General features: G+C 43.7%; 2 protein-coding genes and 1 long non-coding RNA gene across 3 annotated transcripts; all 3 read left to right on the forward strand.

Moving 5' to 3' along the window:
- The first annotated feature begins 374 nt into the window (after nt 1-374).
- On the forward strand, nt 375-2,631 carry HILPDA (hypoxia inducible lipid droplet associated). The gene is given in 3 exon segments (XM_090286790.1): nt 375-602; nt 1,709-1,927; nt 1,930-2,631. Coding segments are annotated over 2 exon segments (189 nt in total). The 5' UTR covers nt 375-602; nt 1,709-1,776; the 3' UTR covers nt 1,968-2,631.
- Nucleotides 2,632-6,777: 4,146 nt separating this feature from the next.
- On the forward strand, nt 6,778-11,216 carry GARIN1A (golgi associated RAB2 interactor 1A). Its single transcript, XM_090286899.1, has 4 exons — nt 6,778-6,930; nt 7,461-7,645; nt 9,198-9,490; nt 11,179-11,216. The coding sequence occupies exons 1-4, from the start codon at nt 6,778-6,780 to the stop codon at nt 11,214-11,216; spliced, it is 669 nt and encodes a 222-aa protein (XP_090143025.1).
- Nucleotides 11,217-15,210: 3,994 nt separating this feature from the next.
- Nucleotides 15,211-17,054, forward strand: LOC150002092 (uncharacterized). Its single transcript, XR_016512967.1, has 2 exons — nt 15,211-15,334; nt 16,683-17,054. It is a non-coding gene; the product is annotated as an uncharacterized LOC150002092 (long non-coding RNA).
- The last annotated feature ends 4,605 nt before the right edge of the window (nt 17,055-21,659 follow it).

Consider the following 21,659-nt stretch of genomic DNA (forward strand, 5'->3'; position numbering starts at 1 on the left):
GAAATCTCTGGTGAAGAACCCTTCCTCCTCCGGGGCCCTTACTTCATCACATCCCATCTGAGAGCCCTTGGATTGGGGCAGGTCAGGTCTGTTTCCCACCAATTTAGTATGGGGGGCGGGGTGGGGAATGAATTTTCCGATTCCTTCCCAAGTTTCCTGCAGCAGGAAAAGTAGTCGAAGTTAACATACACGCCTAGTCACTGCCGACCTCACTGACTCACAGACGCATGGCGTGCGTTTTCGGAAACACGTCTGACCACAAGCCTAGTGTACTGCCCCAAACCTTCAACCTCCCTCACCGGGGGCGGGGCCGCGTGAGTTCAACCTCCCCTGGGGGCGGGGCCGCGTGCGTGCGGACGTGAGGCAGAGCGCGTGCGTGCGTGCGTGCGGGACGAGCGCGCGTGCGTGGGCTTCTGGGTTGCACCGCGGATATAAGTGGGCGGCTTGGAGGCCTCGCGCTGCCTTCTGCTGCTGACTGCACTTTTGTCTTCAAAGGGCGGTCTGGGTTGCGACCTCGTGCTCCCGCTGGCGGACTTTCCTCCCGACTCCTGCACGACCCGCTGGTACAGCGAGAGGGTCACTCCCGGCCCTTCCACCTGGAGGTGAGCGGCCCTTTGGACTTCCCCGGCTCTCTACTCCCATCCTGCGGCCTGCATGCTGGGTCTGTCGCTTCTCCTTGCCCTGACTGTGGCTGAGCCTCCTGGAGCTTCACTCCTTGCTCCGCCCCCGCCCGGGTCCCCACTCAGCCGCCCCAGCCCTGCTTTCTCTAGGAGTGGCCCTACCTAGGATCTCTGTGGCCCACTCCATGCTCCCCTGTGCTGGGTTAGGCGTCCATGCCCTGCCCTCCCAAAGCAGTCCTAGCATCTCCTTCCTGCCACGGCACTTGGCATGTTGTGTGTGTAGTAAACTGGCTGTTCTTAACCTGTCGTCCCTATACTGTAAGCCCCAAGAGGACAGGGTTCATGCCTCCTGTGCCCCATGCGGCCCTAGTACCTCCCAGGATGCTTAACACATTGTGGGTAGTCAGGGTTTGACTCTCTTAGAATTATTTTGACCATCAGAAAGTTTATGATTAACTCGAACCTGAATGAGATGTGAGGGAGACTTCCCAGGCAGGTTGCTTTCTCAAGGGCATGTTCTTGCTTAGCTTCCTGTACAAAAGCACTGGTCTTTACTTAAGGAAGGTTTCTGGTCCCTGGACTGTGGCACAGGGATTGTGCCTTCCACCTGGCAGAAGTAAAGGTTTTTACTTGAAAAAGAAGTAAAAGTTTTGCCCCGGCTGGTGTGGCTTGGATTGAGCGCCAGCATTCGGACCAAAGGGTCACAGGTTCCAGTCCCAATCAGGGCACATGCCTGGTTTGCTGGCCAGTGCCCACCTGGGGGCACGCGAGAGGCAGCCACACACTGATGTTCCTCTCCCTTTCTTTTTCCCTCCCTTACCCTCCCCTTTTATTAAAAATAAATAAGTAAATTTATAAAAAGTAAAAATTTTAAGGAATGCTCACGAAAAGAAGCAAGACTGGCTCCTCAGCTATGGAGTTTACAGTGTAAATATCCATGAGCTTCTGCTCTGGAAAAACATCCATGAGCCCCTGTACACCTGCGTGACTGGGTCTTTCCCTTACCTCCATGGGAAGATAGAAGGGTCAGGGCCCGATGGATGCAGATTCCAAAAGGCTCTGGACTAAACTTGCCTCTCTTTTCTCAGGATCCAGAGGCTTTCCAGAAGCAGAAGACAGCTCTACTACTCTACGAAGGAGTGGGATCCTTTCAGCTATGAAACATATGTTGAACATGTATCTCTTAGGCCTGGTGCTGACCCTACTTTCCATCTTTGTTAGACTGATGGAGTCACTGGGGGGCTTACTGGAGAACCCATCACCTGGGAGCTCCTGGACCACCAGAGGTCAACTAGCCAGCACGGAACCCCCAAGAGCCTTCCAGAACATCCATCCAGAGGGATGTGATAAGACCTCCCTCCACCAGCTATAATCTTGGAACATTGGCGTAAAACTGTTCAGCCAGGTGTCCAGCTCCTGGCAGGCAAGCTCAGCATCAATGTTATCAAGAGAAGTAACTGTTACTAGGCCCTTGAAGGGCCCCTCCACCTGGATGCTTGCCCTGGAAAAAAACCTGTTTAATAGATGGGAGTGGATTGCCTGTGGCTGTGGGAGGGAGTGATTTCTCTCTTCCCAGAGCCTGCCATATGCTTTGTTATCCTTGGCAGCGTGGCTCTGCCCTCTCTTAGATGAGGGCTTGTGCTGCAGCTTCAGCTGTTGGGAGATGATGGTGTTTTCAGCCCTACTTCCTAAACATCTGCCAGGTGTTCCTCTGGACTTGTGTGGCTCATGGTCAATTTCTCTGGTGTTCAGGTTCTCTTTCATGTGAGCTCCTCTGTTCGTGCGTAACAGTTGAAGGTGTGTGAGTTTGCTATAGGGACGGGGAAGTAGAGTGTTCATTGTCCAGTTCTCATTGTTTTACATTTTTAAGTCCTTCCTCCAACATAGTGTGTATGTGTGTGCATTGGTCTGAAGGGGACAGTGGGATGACAAAGCCTGCTCAGGACATGGACATTATAGCCACCATGTGGCTTAAGTGAATTTTTCTAATGAAATAAAGTTAAATATCTTATTTCCACTGTGTGTCATGTTGACTTCTGCCCTTGAAATTAGTGGTTAGGAAAGAGTCATAATTCATAGATCTGAGGTTTAACATCTTAAAACTCTGGGGCCTGAAACACTTTTTTTAAAGCAAGATTAAGGGCCCTGGCTGGTATGGCTCAATGGGTTGAGTTCTGGCCTGCAAACAGGAAGGTCACATGTTCGATTCCCGGTCCGGGCACATGTCTGGGTTGCAGTCCAGGTCCCCAGTTGGGGTGTGTGAAAGGCAAACCATTGATTCTCGCACATGTTCCCCTCTCTCATTCCCTTCCCCTATCTCTAAAAAATAAGTACATAAATAAAATCTTTAAAAAAATGAAACAAGGTAAAGGAAACCCTCTGACGTTCCATCTCTAAAGAAAAGTAATAGTTTCTTCCAGCTCCTTCATCTGGGGAAAACAGGGCTATCAGTCCACAAGGCCTTGGTTTTTTTCTTTTTTTTTAAGTTGATTTTAGAGAGGGAGGGAATGGGAGAGAAAGGAACATTGATTTGTTGTTTCACTTATGCATTCATTGCTTGGTTCTTGTATGTGCCCTGACCAGGGATCAAACCATCAACCTTGGGGGAATGAGGATGATGCTCAAACCAACTGAGCTACCCAGCCAGAACCTGGCCTTGGCTTTTTTGTTCTGTACTCTTACCCATCAGAATACTCAATTCTGATTATTCTCCACATGGGCTGGTAAAATGCCCATACCTCACAGATGATTGTTCCTGCTCTTTCCCAGGTCTAAGCAGCTTAGCATTTTTTTCTTGGTTTCCATCACTGTCCCTGCCCCATGCTGAAGCATCATCATTCCTCTGCCTGTGGTAATAGAGGGATATCTCAGACATATTGTGAACTGGGTTCCAGACCACCTCAATAAAGCAAGTCACATGAGTTTTTTGGTTTCCCACTGCATGTGAAAGTTATGTTTACATGATACTGTAGTCTATTAAGTGCAATAATATTATGTCTAAAAAGTGTGTATACCTTAATTAAAAAGTACTTATTGTTAAAAATTCTAACCATTATCTGAGCTTTTAGTGAGTCATAATTTTTTGTTGGTAGAGGGTCTTGTCCCGATGATGAAAAAACATCTGGAAGTGCAGTATGAGGTATGCCTGTATACCTACACACTCTCTCATCTTGGCATGCACATTAATTTACATATGGTGAATTTGATTTGCTTTTGCCAAAGGGTAAAAATGGAGCATGATATCCTCTGCTAAACCAGTTTTGCTTCCTGAGCATTCTTAAGTGCCACTACGTGAGAAGCCAGTGGTTTGGGGAACACGTATTTATTTTGCCATGGTAGTCATTAGTGTTGTTCATAAAGTATTTCCAACTTAACAACCTTCTGGTCCTTTGTGCTTTGTGATCAGCTGGGTTTCATGTGACTCATCTTCTGGTAGCATAGTACTTAAAAATATAGTTGGCATTTAATCTCTGATTCCAGGCAGTTTCATGTGCCAGTAGCTGTCTTTCTAGACATACTTCTTGAATTTGATGTATTTTCTCACTCAGTTGCCTCTAATTCTAGGTATTCTGAACTTTGAACTGGAAAGCTACACTTAAGTCTCTTCCCCAAGCAGTTTAGTTTAATTGAAATGGTTTAAAAGTGCCACAACCTTAACGCCTTTGCTCTAGAACAGCCTACTCAGAGTTCTCAATCACAGATATGATGGCCATACCATTGCTTTAATCTTTCCTGTAAGTAGTTATCTGCCTAGCCAGGGGGATTTTCTTGTGCTAAAACTGGGACATTTCTGAGCAAACCAGGACAGTCACCCTACCTACAAAGCTGAGTTTGCATTGGTGTTTGTCACTCCAACCATTTCTTCATTTTATCTATTACCAGTCAGGGATGAGAAGCAGTTGCTTCTGTGAACCTGCAAGCTCATTGATTTCTGTAGTCTCTCTAGATCCCTTGTGTCTGCTTTCAAACTAGCCAGTTTTTCTCTTAGCTCATTTTGTGGTGCTTTGTCAATAGCTACCAACAGTGTTCAAGCTGCTAAAATTCTCTTCTCTGACTCTCCAAACTTTTTAGAAAGATTAGGGTATGTCTTGTAAGTTACTGCAGGCAACAGTTTTACCAAGTATTTTGCTACTCTATAACATGGATTGCCATCCTTCCAGTCTCCAATAAGATCTCTTGGCTACTGTCCAAATAAATTAATGTCACACACACCAGGTTTTTAGTTAGTTTGTATTTAATATGCAACACTGCCCCCTAGATTCCACTCTCTTTATCAGTCGAGAACACATTAGGTTAAGTTATGCTATAGCAACAGCCCTAAAATGTCATATCTTGAAACAACAGTTGCCTAAGAATGCACTCCCAGGAAGCAGGTTGAGGGTCTAACGAAGGGAATTCCTTTTGCCTGCATCGCATCTGCTCAGTGGAGCATCATAATCACTAGGCTGCTGTGTCTCCCATTCTTCCCCCTTTCCCCTTATTGCATTTATCCTGTCCCTATTGTGGGGGCACATGGTCTATCTTTTTTAGTCTGTAGATCTCCATCAAGCTACATCTGAAACTGGTCTAGAAACTACTGTGCATCATTCAGATTCTTGAAAATTGAACTTGATTATGGCTGAGTGGAATTCTTGATTGTCTCCTTTGGGGGATGCATAATGAATGTATTCCACCTGCAGGAGGGATAATGAGCTGAATGATCATTGACTAGTAGGTCATTAGTGGTAGTCATTAATGTTCTCCAAATATTTCTGCCCTTGCCTTCCAGGCACATGACAGAATTGCCCTTCCTGACCCCTTTGTGGGTGGATGGGGCCATGAATTAATTCTGGCCAATGAGTGTGAGTAGACGCAACTTGTGTCAATTCTAGGTTGGGGCATTTTAGTACTGGTTCAAAACCTTCAAAAACCTTTTTCCTTCCACCACAGTGACCAGCAATGCTCCAAATGGAACTGTTCCATTAGTGTAGGTACTGCAGCAGGCATGTCGTGGAGTGGAGACCCCAAATGATCTCTGATGAATATGTGGTGTAAATAAGAAAGAAACCTTGGTTGTGTTAAGCTACTGAGGTGGGGGGGGGGGGCGGGGGGGTGTTTGTTTGTTTTTCTTATTGATACTGCAGCATAACTTGGCCTAGCCTGTTGATACACTGCCTACAGCACCTACTGGTACAGGCATTGACTCAGATCTCATCACTACCTACCTCAGGTGACATACATAAGATAGGCCGAAAAGCATGTAGACAAATAAATAATGTTTTGTGGTCCTATGACAGAATATGTCTATAGGACAGTGGGTACATTAAGTTATTTGTGGCCAGAGGTGTAAGTTAAGGAAAAGCATCTGAGAGGATCTGAATTTTTTAAATGAATCGGTGAAATTAGGGAAGACTTTCCCAGTGGCATGATCAGTGAGCGAGGGCACAGAGATGAGCCTACGCATAGCACATTTAGAATCTTCCAAGTACAAATGTTCGCTTCCCGTAACTCGAGGCCTTAACTCTGGTGCCACCTTGTCATTTTACTACAGAGAAAACAGAGGGAAACTCAGTGATGTAGACAATATCACTGAACTAATCTGTGGTCTAGCCCCAGTTTGCAGCCTCTTTTTCAACATCACGATTTTCTTTTCCTTTTCCATGGACTCTAAAATGCAACATAACAAAATATATCAATATTGAGCTTTTTCACCCCGAGGTAATTTTTTTGTAGGCACAAGTCACAGTTACAGAGCAAGTTTGTAAGAGGCTTTTCCCATCCTTGCTTTTCTGGCCAGCTCTCTGCTGCCCTGGCATAACCTTGGGAGAGTCATTTTCCTCATGTTTGCGGGGAGATAGAGTGAAAAATAGAATAGGCTTCATTACTGCTAGTTTGTAGTGAGTAAGAAAAGGGAGAGAATAGCCTTGTTCCTCCTTAATTCTTCCTTTCCTTTTCTTTCTTTCCTTTCCTGTTGCTGCCATTCATTCCTGATGTCATTCCTGCCATTGTGAGCCGGCAGGTGGGCCCTCCCAGCCTGGGGGGCAGCCTGTAAGTCAGGAGGGCAGGAGGAGCTGTGGAGGTAAGGGATGGGGGCAGTGGTCACACCAACACTCTGGAGCTTGGCTGGGTCTGCGTGGAGCCCCAGGGATGTTCCCCAGCCCATTCTTCCTAGGATCCAATGAGTAAAATTAGGGGCCTCCCTCCTGAGGTCAGGGTACCAAGCCCTGGAGTGGAACTAGGGGTGGAAGATGGCCTTCTTTGTCAACTGATTCATTCTCCAGAATTCAACTTGTTCCCCAACTCAACAGTGTTTGAAAGCAACTTTATCGAGGTACCCTTCCTTTCCCTTTGCAAAACCTATTACCAGGGGTTGGTCCAAAAATGCTGTGGCCTTTTAAAGCCCTGGGGAGGAGAAAGAAGCCTTCAAGTTAAACTATTCGTGCCTAGAACATTACGGGGTTTTTCTCATTCTCCTCCGTTTCTAGAACTTTCTTTGCACAGTCTCCCTTCCACACCATTAGAAACCTGTGCTGGCTCCTTCCACCCGAGGATGGAAGAATAAAGTTTCAGTGCCACTCAGCTTGTTCTCACGAGTGCATCTTCTTAAAGTTAGATGATGCAGAGGACACAAAGAAGGACAACATGGCATTCCTGTTGCCAATGAGCTTGTCTCTCTGGGGAGAGCCACAAGAAGGGTGATGCAGGTCATGGCCCAGCCCATGACATTACATGTGTGGCACGCATGTAAGAATCACAGGTGCTCCAAGCTTGTCACCAAGTAGAAGTGCTGCTTTCTAGCACCTGTATCCTACCACTCTTGTCTTCTACTTCTCTGAACAAGCACCTGGGACTGATTTCTAGGTCACTGAGCCTGGGAACTGGATGAATGTCTATGAAGGGTTGACCACCATGATCCTCGGAGTAACCTCCACCGTGCCCTCCTTGCCACTCCCCAACATCCTCCTGATGGCCAATGTCACCTGGCCCCAGGGTCAGTTTGCCACCTGGAACACGCCTGACTATGCTCCAGTCATCACCCTCAGCAGGTAAAGGAAGGCCTCAGAGAGGGGCTGGAAGGGGTGGGCTGATAGACTGCATTATTCTGCAGCTAGGTTTTAGATGAAAAGGAAGGACAGTGTTCCTTGGTGTACAAACTATGTAGAACTTCATTCATTCATTTAACAATTATTTATTTAGTATCTATATATACCAAGCACTGTGCTTGGTGCTGTGGGTAGAGCATCAGTCTCTCTTAGCCTAGTTTTTGAGGATCTTGGCTTTCTTTTTTATTTTGCCAACATAGACTTAGGGCTCTGGCTGGTGTTGCTCAGCAGATTGAGTGTTGGCCTGAGAACTAAAGGGTCGCTGGTTCAATTCCCAGTCAGGGCACATGCCTGCGTTGCAGGCCAGGTCCCCAGTTGGGAATATATGGGAGGCAACCACACATTGATGTTTCTATTCCTCTTGTTCTCTCTCTCTCTTTCTTTTTTTTTTTTAAGTATATTTTATTGATTATATTGTTGCAATAGTTCCATTTTTTTCCCCTTTGCTCCCCTCTGCCCAGCACCACCCCTCTCCCAGCAATCCCACCCCCCCACCCACCCCCCCACCCCCGTCCATGCCCATGGGTCGTTCATACAAGTTATCTGGCTTCACCCTTTCATATGTCATTCTTTTTTTATTTTTTAGATAATTAATTAATTAATTAATTTAACAATAAAAAATAACAATCCCTCCATCTCAGACTTAAGACCCTTTATAATCTTATAGAGGACAATGGGCAAAGGTGTCGAGCTTCTCTAGCTGCTTCAAGCTGGACATGGTCATCGTCCTACCTACCCTTGGGTACAGAAATCCCTAATAAGAGTGGATGTGTGTGTGGGGGGGGGGGGGGACCTTCCCACATGGGGAAGGATCTTGCAGACTCCAGGTCGGTTGGCTGTCCCCGGACAACGGTGTGCTTGATTTAACAGGCTGGCATCCTCGTTGTATTCTCTCTCTTTCTTTCTCCCTCCTTTCCCCTCTCTAAAAATAAATAATATATAGACTTGGGGGGCAGATTAAAAAACTGTAAGGTGTATGAAAGTCAAATGGGATTGTGAGGTGTTGAGATTGAAAAAAAAAATACTGGGTGTACAGGAGACATCCATCCTTCTTACTCTTTCATTAGAGTTAAGAAGGAAACAGGGTGAAGAGGGTCTAGAAATGGAGTCAGAAAACCTTAATCCCAGTTCCCACTTAGATCTAAACTTGGGCAAATCACTTAGCTTCTCTGAGCGTCAGTTTCAAAATCTGTAAAATGGAATTAATAGTACTTATATTTCCTTCATCGAAGGGTTGTTGTGAGGTTTACAAGAGATATTCTACACCAATTATCAGCTTTTGTTTTTGATGTGGGCAGATTACTAAGGCCCTGGAACTAAGACAAGAGTCAGCCTTTGTAATCATTCCACTCTCAGACCACAAACCCTCTCTCTTGTGCATCTCCCAAGCAGCGGTGGAAGCCCAGTGAGGTTGAGCCATGCTCTATGTAGGCACCAGCACGGTTGATTCAAATCCTGGGCTCCTCCGCTATGGGAATTTCCTGATTGTGTCCAGGATTCTGCCCCTGAAGTTTGTGGAGCTACAAATCTGTGACCAGCTCCAACGCATCCTGCGGATTAGGACAGTGACTGAAAAGATCTGCTACCTGAAGCTCCACGAGACACACCCAGAGGCTGTGTTTCAGTTTTGGATCCGCTTAGCGGAAATTCTACAGACAGGTCTGTCCATCACCACCAAAGATCCGAGAATCCAGCTCACTCACTGCCTGGTGCCCATGATGTCCAGCAGCACCAATGACACCACTGAAACAGCAGTAAGTGGGACCCTCCCGCCAAGATCTCTAGGGGGTAGGGGTTGGGGGTTAGAGGCATAGCACCTCCCCTTGTGGGGATTGATGAATATTAAAGTTCAGTGTCCTCCGGCAATGAGAAGGCATCGTTTTCAAAGGTCAGTGATATGCATACACCAATTAAAGCAAATTAATTTAGTTTTTCTTAAAAAAGAGCTATGAGGTACTTAACTCACTTAAAAGTGGGTTGTTGTTTTTTTTTTTTTTCAGTATCATAAAGGAATAATGCTCACTGAGGAAAATCATAAAATTACAGAAAAGTTACCCCCATTTTTCTTCAGCCCCAAGCAATCACTTAGAACATTTGGCATATTTCCTTCTAGCCTTTCACTTTAAATTAATGTTTATCTTATGTATTTGAGGACATTAAATATATATACATCTTTGAATGTTGCTTTTTTCAATTTAGATTATTTCAAACATTTTTCCATTAAAAATTTTTTTATTTTTAATGACAGTTGAAATTCAATATTATATTTGTTTTAGATGTATAGTATAGTGTTGAGACATTTATATAACTTATCAAGTGCTCCCCCCAATAAGCCTAGTACCTATCTGGCACTATACATATTTACAATAATATTATTGAATATATTTCCAGTGCTGTGCATTACATCCTCTTGACTATTCTGTAACTGTCAATTTGTACTTTATTTTATTTTATTTTATTTATTTATTTTTAGAGAGATGGGGAGGGAGGGAAAAGAGATTGAGAGAAACATCAATGTGTAGTTACCTCTCACACACCCCTAACTGAAGACCTGGCCTGCAATCCAAGCATGTGCCCTGACTGGGAATCGAACTGGTGACCCTTTGGTTCAAGGCCGGCACTCAATCCACTGAGCCACACCAGTGAGGGCAATTTGTACTTCTGATCCCTTCACCTTTTCACTCAGTTGCCTAACCCCCTTCCCATCTGGCAAGCATTAGTTTGTTCTCTGTACCTATGAGTGTTTATTTTTTTTTAAATATTTTAAAATTTATTTTTATTTATTTTTTATTTTTTATTATATTTTTCCATGACCATTTATCACCTTTTTTCACCCCTGTCCCCTCTGCAATCACCACACTGTTGTTTATGTCCGTGAGTCTTTTTGCCTTTTTGTTCAATCCCTCTACCCCCATATGAGTTTGTTTCTGTTTAAATTGTGTATTTGTTTTTTTAGATTCCACATATAAATGAAAGTATATGGTATTTGTCTTTCTTTGTTTGACTTATTTCACTTAGCATAATACATTGTAGGACCATCCATGTTGTAGCAAATGGTAAGATCTCATTCTTTTTTTATGGGTGGGTAGTATTCCAGAAAGTATCCAACCATGTAATATGAAAAATAGAGACATTTATTGAAAAAGATACAAGATACAAGAAACATTGTACATAGGACAATGACACCTCAGTCTCCTTCAAAGTTATGAACTTCTTGAGGAAATTTGGTTTATTGGTAGTGGTTTGAACCAAGTCATTAGCAACTGCAGTTCAATGTTCCTTCTGCTCTGGTAGCAGAAGCCAAGGAACTAATTTTGCCGTGCCCTGTTTCATGCCAAGATCCTGAGTCAAAATCTCGGACACAGTCATTGTTGGAATTCCCAGATCAGCTTCTAGCTCTCGCACTGTCAGTCACTGATTTTCATTGACTGCAGCCCATACACGTTCAGCATTCTCAGGTGTTCGGCTTTTTGCAGGCCTTCCAGAGTGTGGACCAGTTTCAACAGATTCTTGACCATCTTTGAAGTGTTTGTGCCACACTTTTATTTGTGCTGCATTCATTGCATCAGTCTCAAAAGCCTTCTGAATCACCCGAATAGTTTCCATGGAGGAATGTTCAAGCTCAATGTAAAATCTGATGCAGATTCATTGCTCTACTTGCTCAGTGACGTTGAATGCAATGGCCACTCAGTACACATGCTCACTCAATGGTGTCTACCGTCCCCTCTGACTAGTACAGTGAAGTTGTCATTGCTCACACATGCACATTCTAGTCCACTCTCCTTGGCTGCCAGGTTACATCGATGTCACACAAATCATTCTCAATATATTAGCAAAGGCTGGACTTTTTCTGGACAGACCTCTTACATGTACCACATCTTCTTATTCCAATCATCTATGTATGGACACTTGGGTTGTGTCCATATCTTGGCTATTGCATATGAAATATCCTTCTTTGTTATTTGTTATAGTTTTTGTTTTAAAGTCTATTTTGTCTGATGTAAGTATTGCTACCCCAGCTTTTTGTTTGTTTGGTTGGTTGGTTGGTTTTTATTTTCATGAAATATCTTTTCTATGTCTTTACTTACAGTCTGTGTCTTCCAATCTAAAGTGGGTCTCTTGTAGGCAGCACATGTATGTAGATCTTGTTTTCTTCTCCATTCTGCCACCTTACATCTTTTGATTGGAGGATTTATGTTTAAGCTAATTGTTGATAGGTATGTAGTTATTGCCATTTTATTATTCATGTTTTTTATCTTTTTTTTTCTTCTTCTTAAAAAAGTCGATTAAGATTTCTTACAATACCAATTTGATGGTGATGAATGCCTTTTAGCTTTTTCTTGTCTGGTTCCATTTCTTTTAAAAGCTCTTCCTACACATCATTTTGATAATTTCATGCTCTTCAGTTGTATGAATGAATTAAAATTTACTTCATTTCCCTAAAATCAGATATCTAGAGTTGTTTCTAACTTTTCATCATTGTATATGATGCTAAAACAAGCATTTACAGGTATTGTCCACAGTTCTCACTGTTTTTCAGAATGGATTTTTAGAAGTAGAATTCAAAGAGTATGAACATTTTTAAGGTTTTAAATACATATTGGCAGATTATTTCTAGAAAGTTCATACCATATTATACTCTCACCAATAATATGTGTCTGTATCACTGTATTCTTAACACAACTGAGAACTATAAATGTAAACATTTTTCTAATAATTATAGATTAAAAAAAGCATGTCTGATTTTCAATTAGTTTAAACATTGTTACTTTTTTTTTCTTTATGCACTGTTGAGTTTGTTTTTTGGCCATTTCCCTTTTGGTAGCCTTGTGTTTGTCTAAATCAATTTATAAAATAAAGCTTTTTATACATCAATAACTTTTAAGTGTATTATGGTATATTCATATATTAAAATATAAAATTATGCTTGCAAAGAATTTTCTATGATATGGAAATATGTTCATTAAATGAAAAAGGTTGGGTACCAAACACTATCTATATAAAATATGATGTATTGTTCTTTGGGGTATTTTTTATTGTTTATTCTATTACATTGTCCCAATTTTTTTCCCTTTTGCCCTCTTCCACCCCACCCAGCCCTCTTTCCCACAGCTCCCTCTCCATTGCCCATGTCCATGAATCATTCATACATATTATTTGACTAATTCCTTCCCCTTCCTTCCCTCTTACAGCTATTAGTCTGTTCCATGTTTCCATGTTTCTGGTTCTCTATTTCTCATTAGTTAATTTTCTTCATTATATTCCAGTTATAAGTGAGGTCATATGGTATTTGTCTTTTGCCAACTGGCTTATTTCACTTAGCATAGTAGTCTCTAGTTCCATACATGCTGTCGCAATAGGTAGGAATTCCTTCTTTCTTTCTGCTGTGTAGTGTTCCACTGTGTAAATGTACCACAGTTGTTTAATCCCCTCATCTACTGATGGGCACTTGGCTGTTTCCAGCACTTGGCTATTGTAAATAGCACTGCTATGAACATAGGGGTGCATAGGTTCTTCTGAATTGCTGTTTCAGGATTCTTACGGTATATTTCCAGCAGTAGACTATACTGGGTCATAAGGCAGTTCCATTTTTAATTTTTTTGAGGAAATTCCATACTGTTTTCCAAAATGACTGCACCAGTCTGCATTCCCACCAACAGTGCATTAGGGTTCCCTTCTCTCCACATCCTCACCAGCACTTGTTGTTTGTTGATTTATTAATGATGGCCATTCTGACCAGTGTAAGATTGTATCCCATTGTGGTTTTAATTGGCATCTCTGATGGCTAGTGATGTTGAGCATTTTTTCATATGCCTATGGGCCTGCTGTGTGTCCTTCTTGGAGAAGTGTCTGTTCAGGTCCTTTGTCCATTTTTTAAGTATATTTTATTGACTATGCTGTTACAATTGTCCCAATTTCTTTTCCCTTTGCTCCCCTCCACCCAGTAACCCTTTTCCCTCCAATAATCCCACCCCTCTTGGTTCATGCCCATGGGTCATGCATATAAGTTGTTTGGCTTCACCCTTCCCTATACTATTCTTAACATCCCCCTGTCTCTTTTGTACCAACCAATTATGCTTCTTAATCCCTGTCTCTCTCTTTCTCATCCTCTCTTTCTCTCTCTCTCCATCTCTCTCTCTCTCTTGCCCATGTTTCATGGGCAGGAATTGTACCTCTACCTACTGGGTCTCCCAGCCCCCAGGGACCATAGCTGAAGCTCTCTGGTGGTCCCAGGAAGCCCCCCTCTCTTTCAGCTTGCATGGTCTGCCTTTATATGTACTTACCAGAGCTCTCTCTTTTTTATTTTTTTATGATTTAAAGATAGTTTCTTAAATTGTAATGTAAAATTTTCTTCTTTGGGTACTCTTATTATTTGTATGTTGGATCGTCTTTGTCTAATATGTATGTCACTTTCTTTTTTTAAAATTGATTTTTAGAGAGAGAGAGGAAGGGGGGAAAGATAGAGAGCCATCAATTTGTTGTTCCACTTATTTATGCATTCATTACGTGATTCTTATTTGTGCCCTGGTCAGGGATTGGACGCACAACCTTGGCACATTGGGAAGACGCTCTAACCAACTGAGCTACCTGGCCAGGGTATTTTTTTATTCTTTAGACTTTCCTTCTTTATTCCTCTATTTCTCTTAAGGCATTATGTGCTTTGTTTGTTTGCTCTTGTGTTCTTTCTGGTTTAGGCTTTGTTTTGGAAATAATGATTGTTTCTTTAAAAAATGTCTCATTGTTTTCTCAGTTTTATCACCACATGTATAAATATGTTAACTTCTGACTGGTGTTGTTCTTTCATGTATTCTATCATTTTCTTAATTTCTTTTAGCTCATTTTGAAATGTTACGTTGCAGTTTGCATTTGTTTTGCAACACTTCTTTTTAGTGTGCTTTTATTGCCGGCAAGAACTTATTATGCTTCATATCTTTTACATAATTTTGTGTGGGGGTTGATTATGAACCTTTTCTGATGCAGTTTATTTTTATGTGAAATGTTTTTTTCTCAACCTTTGGGAATGACAGGTTATGATGGATCAGGGTAGCTTTCTGGTTTTGGCTCTAGTGCTCCCTCTTGTGTCACTTTTGTGAAGTGTGAGTGGCCTTCCCAGACTGTTCCTCTCTCTTTAGCTGAACTTGCTCTTTCCTTCGTCTCTATTGTTTCGGTCCTACTCAATTTGGATTCCATTTTCGGTGGTCTCACCCTACTGAGAGGCTGTGTCCTGCAAGGCAGTGTATTCTGATGGCGTTGAGAGTTCATAAGGCACATCCTGCTCCAGCGCCTTCAGACTTGGCCGCAGGAGGATCCTCTGCACTTACTTCCAGTTTCCTTCCTCTCAGATTGGCCTGCTGCACTTTTCACTGAGAATCTGTGGGAGATTTAGGAACGTCAGATGTCCTGTTGCCTCTCTCTGCGCCCTCTCACACAGACACCAATACCATGTGTGTCTCGGAGCTGTTTGTAGCTGTCATTTTTTTAAATATGGTTTCATTTTTTAAATTTATTTTAAATCTTCACCTCAGGATGTTTTTATTGATCTTAGAGAAAGAGAAACATCAATGTGAGAGAGGAACATCAGTCAACAGCCTCCCATATGCACTCTGACTGGGGATGGAACTCACAACCTAGGTATGTACCCTGGTCAGGGATCGAACCTACAACCCTTTGGTGTACAGGACAATGCTGCAACCAACTGAGTGACCTAGCAAAGGCTATAGCTGTCATTTTATTGTGAGCTTATTATCTCAAACAGGCCTTTATCTGTGGGACTCATGTTGGCCTGAAATGCGGGTGGGGTGTGACCCCCAAGGAACCATTGTAAGTTTGCTTCTGTCAGGTACCTCAGAGATATTACAGGCTCAGGAGAAATTTTTTACTTCCTCAGTTTGTGAGTTCTTGGACCATGTGTCAGACCTCAAACCAGCATGAGGATAGGTCCATAGTAAGAATTTTCAGAAGAGGCTTCGCTTTTGACCCAGAATCCTGGTTGATATAGATAAGTTTGTGGTACTGGATGGATTTCTTTCTGGTGTACCCTTTTGCTGAAAATGTGCTTTAAAAGTCCTGGATTTCTGCAAATACCTTGGTAAACTCCCCACCTGTTTAGAGCCCAAGATTTTATGTCCTGTGTCATGAAGCCCTGGTACCAAGACTGGCAAGTCCCTCAGGCAGCCCCAGCTTTGGTTCTCATTTCACTGGTCTTTAATTTTGGGCGTCTAATTTTTCTGTACTTTTTGTGAGTTCAACATTGCATTTAAAATTATGTTAACTATATTTTATTTAAATGTCTAGGTAGTTTTTGGCAAAGAGCTTCTTTTTTTCTTTTTCTTTTTTAGATTATTCAACCACATTGCCAGTCTAGCTAAATAACTGAAACATTTACACTTAAAGAAAAAACTCACTGCACTTATTTTCAAGTAGTTACATGTGCAGGATTTTTATTTTTTATTTTTGGTGCTTTTTAAATAGTTGGTATTTTTTTTATTTAAAATAAGTATGTATTTTCCTTGGAAACAAAATTTTAAAAAACTTTAGCCACATTGTGTGTTTTCCTAGAAACACTAACTGTTGTGATTTTTTTTTAAGTTGTTATGTTTTGGAGAATTCTGAAGGTTTTCTTTGTACCTACACTGACTCCAGGCAGGTCAGAGTGGGCATCAGGCAGATCCCAGTGGGTTCAGATTTTGCTTTTGAGACATAACATACTAGTTTCTGAACACATAAAAGCAGTGGTTAAGGTTTGGAGGGAGGGTCTGTTCCACTTCAGCAGAGCAGGCCTTAGCTCCAGCCTCCCTCCTGCTTGGCTTTCTCCACTCAAGTCATTCTTAGATACTTCATTCCATATATATGTATTGTCACTGCCTATCATTTCCATATTCACATCTGTGTTCAAGGCACTCATGCTGGAAAAGACATAATTAAAAAGCAGTTTTAAGTTAAATTTTAAACAATGCTCTTTTTCTTCTATTGTTTTCAGTGACCTCCAAATTCCTGGGTTCCAAAAGAAACACAGAAGCTGCCACTGAAACCAACAAATCCAACAGCTGGAAATCACACCTCTCTAGTCAATTTCAATGTGCCCATGAGAGCCACGTTGAGCCACTGCCTCTGGGGACAAGAATCCAGACAACTACTTCCCACAGGTTTCTGTAGCCTGTTTCCTAGGAGAGAGCTTATTGAGACCCTGGCACCTAGCCAAACAGGGTGCCCTTCCTGGCTTTAATCAGTGCACTGGCTACAACCTCCCATAATGCTCTTTTCCCACTGTGGGCCAAATGACCATGGGAGATGGTTTTTAAAACAAGGTGTCCCTGTGCCTCCACCAATAAACCTCCAACTGAGTCCCTAATTGTTGTAGGTTGTGCTATGGAGCAGGGGGTGGGGGGTGGCTCCAGGGTCGGGGAGGACTGATTAGGAGAAGGAGGTCACTCTTTGGGAAAATAAGTGGGAAAAAATTCCTTCTGCTCAGTTAAAATCCCAAAGCAGCCAAGCAAAGCCAAGAAAACCAGTCCAGAAGAAAAGGTCTGGCAAGAAATCCAACTTCTTCTTTCAGAGGGAGGGAGAGGGGAAAACAAGCAGGGTTCCTCAAAGTCCAATGTGAAAAAAAAATCCTAAGAACGATGGCAGCCAACTGGGAAATACCTTTGTGTTGCCCCACTTAACCTCAAGCAAGAAACTCAGTTTTTACTGTCCCACTATTGAGCTATGAAAGCTTACCCGGGCCATGCAAAGTCTGGTTGCTAATGAAGACATGGCTTCTGGTAAAGAAGATGGTGACCACCCATCACTGGAAGTCCTCATTGATATAACTCCTCCCACCCAGGACCTAATGAAAGCAAACTGGAAGACTGTGCATATTAGGGATAGGGCAGGGGCTTTGGCCGACCTCTGGGCAAGCAGGGAATATTTACCCGGAGAATACTCCCACAAAATTGAGTAAGCACTTATCAAGTTCCCGCTAGGTGCCAGACACTGCACTCCATGCTGGGTATATTAGAGAGAACAAGACAGATGGACAAGCTTCCTGCCTTTTTGGAGGGTATGGGAGAGACATCAAGCTCTATTTTGGAGACACAGGAAGTCCATTTCAGCCACTTGGTCTGCAAATGAAGGCTGGCAGACTTGCTTTCTTGCGATTCACACTGTAGGAAGGGGAGTGGTGCAGGGAGAAGGAACAGGACTGCCCACCCCTTGTGCCACCTCAGTTGGGCTGAGTGGCAAGTCCTGGCTAGATTGGGTGAGAAAAAAACATCTGAGCTGAGAGGATGCCTGATACTTGTGGGTTTCTTCCTGCCTCTGATATAAATAAAACAAACTTCCTTCTGGTATGTTACAATCAAGTAAGCTGAGCATTGTTGCTGCTGGTCAGAGACATCTAGAAGCTGAACTTGGAAGAGGCTGATGGTTTCCAAGTGGGTTTGGCTGGTGAGATGTACAGCTAGGAGGTCAGAGGGAGAGAGGCAAGTGGTGTCCAGACAATTATTCCCTCCCTTGTAGTCACGAAAGCCTGGCTGTGTCCCTTAACAGAAGGAAACTGCTCCTCTCAAGGTGGCTTCTTCTAGTCAACTCTCTTTCTCCTAGTTCCACTAACCATCCTCTTTCATTACCCTTCAGGTCCATTCATTGTGTGGGCTTAGCTAACTGGATGCTCCTTCCTGAATTCTGTATCTTGAGCAGAGATGTCACTCAGTCCCAGGAAGAGGTGACAGTGGGGGCAGCAGCATCCTAACCAGGTGGCTCTGGCTGTGTGACAGTTGCTGGGCTTTCATCCAGGTTATTGCTTCTCTTTTGGCTCCTGCCTATTCCCCAAGCCTGGTTTCCTTAACTTTCAACTGTTGTCAAAAGACACCCCCAATAGTCTTCCAATTAATTCCCTTTGGCTTAGTCTGGCCTGTCACTTCCTGTGTTTACAACCATGAAGTCTAGTTGATGTGGTGCTGTTCCCAGAAAAGTGGATGCTGTGTTGGCAAACATGGCAACCATAGGTATCTTATTTGTGTGAGTATCCTCCGGTGCCTGGATCCGACTAGGCACCCGATCAAAGGTCATGTCTGCCACAGACAGCTTGGGTTGCCCCCATATTGTCCCTCCCACCAAACAAGGAAAGAAACCAAAACCTTTGCTAAACCAACTTATCACTGAAATTAATTTCCCAGAGACTATGTCTTAGATGAAAATTCCACCACATAAGGGATTGGTAAACCTTTTAATGGCCAATAAATACATCATTTAAAAGAGAAAAGAAACAAAACATAGTTATCCAGAGTCAATTAGAGGCCACCGGGACATGACATTTGCAAAAGCAATCCCCCCAAACAATGTAGGAAAGCATCTTAAAGTTTCTGAAATGGAACTCAGAGAAAATTTCCTCAAGGAATAATTCCAAAATGGACCCACTTAAAAATGTGCGATGGGTGAGATTAAAACTTCACAGATGTCCTTACGTCTTAAAAAAAAAAATAAACGGCTGGTCAATGAAGATTAGTGGTGTTGATGAGACAGCAGGTAGAGGAGGCAGAGAAACTGGGGACACTGAATATGTAGAAATGAGGATTCTGACGTGCATCTTGGGGGTGCCAAGGGGTTCACTAATGACCTCTCAGAACCACAGGTCATTGATTTAGAAAACAAAACATGAAGTGTTTTATCTTCAGCAAGGAACCTGGTAGGTCACTTTAGCCAGAATCGCCCTTACTCCTGATGTTTCCTCTTAGTCGTTTTCCACCTACTGGGCTCCCACCCTGCTCCTTAGCTGTAAATTCCCACTTGCCCGTGCTGTGATGGGAGTTGGGTCCAATCTTTCTTCCTCACTGCAAAGTTTCATTGGGCCCATACCTATCATGACGATAAAGTCTTCTTTACTATGCTTTAAAAAAAATTCCACCCTGACTGGTATGGCTCAGTGAACTGAGTGCCAGTCTGCAAACCCAGTCAGGGCACATGCCTGGGTTGCGGGCCAGGTCCCGGGTTGGAGGCATGCAAGAGGCAGCTGATCAATATTTCTCTCCCTCTCTTCCCTTCTCTCTAGAAATAAATAAATAAAATCTAAAAAAAAAAAAAAATGTACACAAGGGTCAATCTTGAGAAAGCCAAGAATGTGTTTTGGGGGAGATGACCACAGCCGTAAAGCTTCATAAAATGAGCATTTACAATGAACATTTAGAAGCATTAAGGCTAAGGTCACTTACAGGAGCTATAACTTGAAACAACCAGACATGTAATGATCTAGGGATATTCTGAGACGGGGCAGTTTTGGTTTTTGCTCTGATTCCTGCCTGACGTAGGGTAAATCAATTAATTTTTCCATTGGAGATATAGATTTTTTTAATTGAAAATTTTAATTATCCCCAAACAAAACACTGTTTTTGATTGTTCATAGTTGCAGTAGTAACCGGAAATACACCACATGTCCGTGACATACAAAGAAATATTCATAAATAGTTTGCCCTGAATTGGTTTTAAAGCCCCCTACAGTCTCCAGTTAAGCTTGCACATAGATGGAAAATAATTTCTGTCCCATCCATCCCTCCCCTCACACCCACTGAAGGGTCGTATCTAGAAGAATGTGGCCAATAGTGGTATGGGATTGTCACATATGCATTCTCAGGACATGCCACTTGTAAATGCTTTGCATTTTAAAAGGGTCTTCACATCTACAATCTAATGTGGTTCTCATAGTTGTGTGAGAGGGCTGTTATTATGAACTATACTTCTGTGGACCCTGAGAAAGAAGATACCTACTAAAAAAGGGCTCCCCGTGCCTAACGGGGCCCAAATAAAAACAAACGAACAAATCAGCGCCTAGCATCCATTTCTGCATTGGGGCCCTTCAGGGAGACGCCTGCACTGAACTGCCCGCGCTGTGTTTCTGTCACCTGTGCCTGACCTTACATAAGAGTTCCTGCCATTGTTACTGGGCAGAGGGGAGGGGCTCCTGAGGTGGCCAGATTGAAACCGCAGCTGACTCTTGACAGATTTCCGTACCCCTGGACGGGTAAACAAACTAGTGGTGCTCGGGAAGCAGCAGGAGAAAGCTTCCACAGAGCATGCGGGGGCTGAAAAGGTCACAACACACGTGTGCCGTGGAGGTTAGCACGACAGCAGGAGGAGGGGCAGAGGCGCTGCGCAGGCTGACAGGCGTGATGGGTGCTAGCCTGGATTGGCTGGGAATTTGGACGCTTCTGCTGAGCATGGGGTTTGGGGCTTTTAAATAGAGTTTACTTGGAGACTCGCCCCTCTTTTTTCCTTCCCTTCATTCGCCGGGTTAGGGGACCGGAGTGCTCGCGGGACCCAGTGGGTGCCAGATCCTCTCGCCCCTTTTTCTCTTCTGCTGCCCCCTCGCTCGCCAGGGCGGAACCGGCTCATGCCAAGGGCGAGTCCGATGCTGGGCCACCCCGCGGCAGCAGCGTCCCGTGGGATACTGCAGCTCCGCTTCATGGTCCCGGAAGGCACCCCTTCTCTGGCTCTGAGATCAGCGCATGGACACGGGGCCCAGAACCATTGCCGGCCTGAGGGCACGAGCAGCAATGGGCGCTGGACTCGCAGATGGAACCCCTTGCGTGACCAGCAGCACGGTCAGCAGTGGCCGGGCCTGGGAGAAGGAGGAAGCTGCAGCGAGGCAGTGGCAAAGCCGGCCCCACGAGACTTCAGGGAGAGAGCGCCTGAAGCTGGAGACCCGTTGGTGTAACAGCCTTGGGCCCCAGGGGGACAAATAAGAATGAAGCAGGGTGTCTGGACACTGACTCTGGCTCTGGGGGGTGGCTGGGTTCTTCCTGTGTTTTGTGGAAGAGATTGGCGTGGAGTCGGGGAGTTTCCAGATCCCCCAAATTGAGCAACCCTAAATAAAGACCTTTTTCCATCCCCATCAATCTTTGTGTTTTGCCTGTGCTCAGCGGCAGGCCGCTGAATCCCATTTTGTTTGGTAGCACCCTGACTGGTGTGGCTAAGTGGATTG

The sequence above is a fragment of the Furipterus horrens genome, unplaced genomic scaffold (genome assembly GCF_987537825.1).
Source record: "Furipterus horrens unplaced genomic scaffold, mFurHor1.1.pri manual_scaffold_9, whole genome shotgun sequence".
NCBI lineage: Eukaryota > Metazoa > Chordata > Mammalia > Chiroptera > Furipteridae > Furipterus > Furipterus horrens.